The sequence below is a fragment of the Chrysochloris asiatica genome, unplaced genomic scaffold (assembly GCF_000296735.1).
Source record: "Chrysochloris asiatica unplaced genomic scaffold, ChrAsi1.0 scaffold00027, whole genome shotgun sequence".
Classification (NCBI taxonomy): domain Eukaryota; kingdom Metazoa; phylum Chordata; class Mammalia; order Afrosoricida; family Chrysochloridae; genus Chrysochloris; species Chrysochloris asiatica.
Window position 1 is genome coordinate 18,130,991 of NW_006408545.1, and position 5,041 is coordinate 18,136,031.

At 44.3% G+C, this 5,041-nt stretch overlaps 1 protein-coding gene across 1 annotated transcript in view; it reads left to right on the forward strand.

The window, feature by feature from the left end:
• AK9 (adenylate kinase 9) overlaps positions 1-5,041 on the forward strand; it is a 175,220-nt gene that overhangs the window by 72,115 nt on the left and 98,064 nt on the right. The window contains exons 16-17 of the mRNA XM_006839988.1: positions 3,355-3,506; positions 3,767-4,122. Of these exons, the coding sequence (XP_006840051.1) occupies positions 3,355-3,506; positions 3,767-4,122 (508 nt within the window). The remainder of the gene's footprint in view (positions 1-3,354; positions 3,507-3,766; positions 4,123-5,041) is intronic.

Consider the following 5,041-nt stretch of genomic DNA (forward strand, 5'->3'; position numbering starts at 1 on the left):
TTTCTGCTCCTGCAAAGTTTACAGCCTTGGAAACCCTATACAGGGTTGCTGTGAGTCAGAATCAGCTCTGCAGCACTTAACAACTAATGCACATGGATTGTTCTCTAGAATAGACCATATATTAGATCACTAAGCAAGTCTCAGGAGTCCTGGTGTGGTATGGTGGGTTAATGTGCCAGACTGCAAAGCTGTTTGAACTGCAAGGTCGGTGGTTCAATCTCACCAGCTGCTCCTCAGGAAACCTATACAGAGTCGCTATGCATTGGAAGCAACTCGACGGATTTAACAACAACAAAAAAAATCAAGTCTCAATGCATTTAAAAAGACTGAAACTACACTATAGTATTTTCTATAACAACTGCAATGGAATGAGACTAGAAATTAATAAAAGACGAAATAGATAAGTATGTGGAAATTAAACAACCCACTATTAGACAATGAGTGGGTGAAGAAAGAATTTAAAAAGAAAATCAGAAAATAGAATTGAATGAAGTGAAAGTACAACATGCCAAAACTTAAGGGGTACAGTTTTTATTTATTTATCTTTTTGTATTTAGTTGTAAATGCATCTGTAACTTTTTTTTTAATTGTGAATTATGTGATAGTTTATATGGAGAACATTAGCTTTACATTCATCCTATCATATTTTGTTTCATTGCCATGATTACAGTCCTCTCCATACACCATCAGACAACCGAAGTATACACCCTGCAAGCTTGCCCGCTGGTCATCAGCACACAGCTCCTCTCCCTCCATGGGTCCAGAGTCCCCAGCCACTCCATCTCTCCACATTATCATCTCTGCCTCCATCTCTGGCATCACTGCTTCTATGTGTAGGGTCCCACACTCCGCTCTTCTCCCTTGATGGTCCCAAGAACCTCTGCTCCTGGATTGCAAAATCAACCACTCTGCTCCTTTTGTTACAAAATGTCTACCTTTACATTTCCAACCCTCACAGTCAGTCCTGATAGCAATTATTCACTATTGTACCACAAGAGTCTTATCCCCATCTGCTTTCATCTGCCCCATCCAGACAGATTAGAAACCACTCAGTGGAGATTCTACCTTCCCCTACACTCTCTGGAATTAGGCTCCCTCTTAAAAGCTTGTAAGCCAGTGACTTCTTGCCTTTGTAGCCCCCCCCATTTTGGGTAGCCAATGTCTGAGTTGCCCATCCCTGTCTACCCTGTATGCCGAGGGGGTGGGAATGATCGTCACTGTAAAGATTAGTTCCCTCTTTTGAGCTTCTACATCCATGAGTATAGGTCATGTTCATCAAATTGTATCAAATTACTCTTTTTTTCCTCTTCTTTCTTCTTCTAGATGAGTTCTGATCATCCAGCCATTGAAGCCAGGTCAAGTGGGTACTATCTGCAGGTATGGGTGTTCCTGTGCATATGCCTTCTCTTTTTATCAGCTGGACATTTCACTCTCCACTCTAGTCCTCTGTGGCCATGTCACTGTCTCTGGGCCCAAGAAGTCCCCAGGTCTTGCCAAACTGCTGGGCAACCAGGTCTCCACCCTGGCACACAGGAGTCTATAGAACATGGCCGAACTTAGCTCACAACTTCATCGCTGCTTGTCCCCCACTTCTCCTTATTGGTGACCAACATGGTCACCAGTCAGACCATATGCCTGCTCATGTATTCCCCTTGAGAAGGGGGTTTGTCCTGAGGAGACCCGATGACTTGCCTTGATGGCTTCTGGGTGAACAACTTGTTTGTTCTTGTAGTAGTCCATCAGACTGCCATTATTGTTTTTGATTTTTTCCTGCTGGTCTTCAAGGAGTATCTTCTGTTCTTCTAGCTGCTCCAGGCTGGTCTGCTTGTCCTTTCAAGTGGAGATTTCGCATCTCAGGAGATTCTGAATGGGGTTCAGATTCCACCTATGGTCTTATGCAGTGCAAAGGCTCCTAAGGAAGCCTCTTTACTGGGCAAGTTGAAACTCCATTTTAGGTATTCCAATCAGTTATAGGCTGAAGACAGACTTACAAGCTTTCTATGGTTGTCACTTATATTTAATATACAATGTGGACCAGTTAATTTTGTTTGTTTGTTTCCTCCTACTATGTCAGAAAGCTATGTTTTTGCATAGTGTTGATTTCAAGCCTAATAGGAGTTGGACTGGTCACTCAGAAACTCAGCCCTCCTTCCCGAACACTCATGTGTACACAGACACACACTTCAAAGAAGGACCCCACTTCCCTATACATTAAAAGTTATACTGGGAACCACAATCTGCTGCCTAGCATCAATGCTCAGGAAGAGGCCCTCTTCTTTCCTCTGTTCCCTCTCTGGGGAGGCAGTCCATGTTAGAAGTGGACATGAGTGCCTCCACCCACTGCTGGATAGCAGTGCAGGGCTGCCTGGCTTGCTAGTTATCAGTGGTGAAGGGAATTCTGACCAGTACCTTTGGCTCCTTTCCCCAGGTCTTTGGATAAGGACAGCTTGTGCCTCTTAGAGTCTGGAAGGTGTTGTTGTTAGGTGTCATCGAGTCGGTACCAACCCATAGTGACCTTATGCACAGCAGAACAAAACACTGCCCGATTCCTGGACCAACCTCACTACTGTTGCCACACTCGAGTCCATCGATGCTGCCACTTGGCCAATCCATCTTGTTGGGGGTCTTCCTCTTTTTCTCCGACCCTGCACCTTACCAAACATGATATCCTTCTCCAGCGACTGCTCCCTCCTGACAATATGTCCAAAGTATGAAAGACGAAGTTTGGCCATCTTGGCCTCTAAGGAGCACTCTGGTAGTTGCTTAACAAAGGCAATGTTGATTCATCTTCCATTTAGAGCCACTGGTATTTTATAGTGAATGGAGATTACTACTCTTATTGTTCTGGGTTACGTTATTCTCTCTATCTTCCAATGCTGATAGATACATTTACCTATACTAGCTAGTGTAGTGGTTACAAATCAGGCTGCTAATCTCAAGGTCAGCAGTTCAAAACTACCAGCAGTTCCGTGGGAGAAAGATGAGGCTTTCTGCTCCTATAAAGATTTACAGCCTGGGAAACCCTATACAAGGTCGCTACGATTCAGGACCAACTCCACAACACATAACCACCACCACTACCAAGGTTATGGCTGCTATTTTGGTAACAATTTGGGAACATAAATCCTGGATCCCTGGGCCCACTCTACAGTCTCCGTTGGGAATCTACATACACTTTCCTTTAATATTATTCTTTAGGTGTTAACAATGTTTTATTCACAGACGGAAAAGAAAGCAGTGAAAATAGGTCCAAATTCAAAAGAATGTCTCAACACCCTAGTCAAGAACGACTGGAGTTTTATTCCAAAAAAGGTGAACTAGTATTTGAGTAATTTTGGTTCTCTTAAATTGTAGTTTTATAAAACACAACAGCGCTTTCAGACTGTAAAAGAGAAATGTGATGGGACTGCAGGCGGCTGTAGCCGCAATAGCAGGTTGGAGCCAACGCGCAGACCCCGCTGGCAGCCCCAGCAGCAGCCGCCTAGCGAGCCGACGCCCCCGCCCGGGTCGCCTGCCCTCCGCTCATGCATAAGCCGCCGAGCGATGGCAGCAACGGGAGCTAGCCGAGCGTGGAGCTGCAGTCATTGCCACCGCGGGCCCTGGGAGATGTGCCTGGAGGAGGGCGGCACCGCTGGGCTGGGCAAGCTCCGCTCCTAGTGGCCATTGCACACTTCTACTGGCAGGACTTTGAGATCGAAGTATTAGAAGCAGCTCTTCACAGAGATCTGTGGAGTTTATCAGTGACCTGATCACCTGCTTGCTTCAGGACTGCTATCAAGGAAGAAAATCACGCCTCAGACATTCCACAGCTACCTAGAGGACCTATCATCAACTACCGCTGGGAGCTTGAAGAACGGAAGCCCAACCCTCTGAGAGAAGCTAACTTCCAAAAACTGTCACTTGGCACTCATGTGAAGATCTTGCACCACCTCTGTGATTATCAACTAGATGCATATGATGTCTTCGATCTTCTCAAGGGTCTGGATGCAGATAGTCTTCGAGTGGAACCTCTGAGTGAAGACAATTCTGGGGCACTCTATTGGTATTTCTATGGGACACGAATGTATAAAGAGGACCCTGTACAAGGAAAATCCAATGGAGAACTCTCTTTGAGCAAGGAAAGTGAAATCTAAAAAAAGTATCTCAAATGTTCCTGGAAAACAGGAAAAAGAAGAGGAAGTCTCCTCAAACAGAAAAAAAAAAAAACTACAAGAGGAGAGTCTAGTGAGTGAAAAGCAGGGAGAAAACTCAGAGGAGAAATGGTTCCCAAGGGCCAGGCCAAGGCACTTGGTGGCTCCCGTACCAAACAGAAGAGGAATGGAGACAGGTCACTGAGAGTTTTTGAGGGAGCTCAAAAACTCATTGCCTGAAAGGCAGCTCTAGAAACTCCTCAGTGAGGACTTCCTGCCTGAGATCTGTAACATGATTGCCCAGAAACATAAATGGCAATTGAACAAATGGACCTCACGTATGGAATATATAGGAATCAAAACAGACTACATTTGTGGAATGAGCCAATAAAGAAGCTAATATGAGTAAGAACGAAATTAAGAGCTACCTTCAGAATATACCATCATTTGTTCATATGATACGCAAGTTCGGGTTGAAGCAGTAGAAAATTAAAACAAATCAACCAGAGTCAAACTATGACTTCATATCCCACCTGATTTTTAAAGACCATCTCAAGAATATATTTGATGCTTTGAACACTAATGAACAAAGACCAGGCGAGTTGTTGGAGCCCATCAAAGACATCATGGATTAAAAAGACAAGAAAGAAAGAAAAGACTAAAATTGATGTGAGAAGAGACTCTGAAACTTGCTTGTAAATAGAGTTGTTTTTGTTATGGGCCATCAAGTTGGTTCCTACCCATAGTGCTTCTGAGGAGCAGCTGGTGGGTTTGCAGTTAATCCAATACTTATCCTATAGCACTGCAGCTAAAGTAAAAGGGAGAAACTGTAAAGGTAGATGTTTTGTAACATAAAGGGGAAGTAGTTAATCTTACACTCCAGGAACACAAAGGACCTTAGGACCACCAAG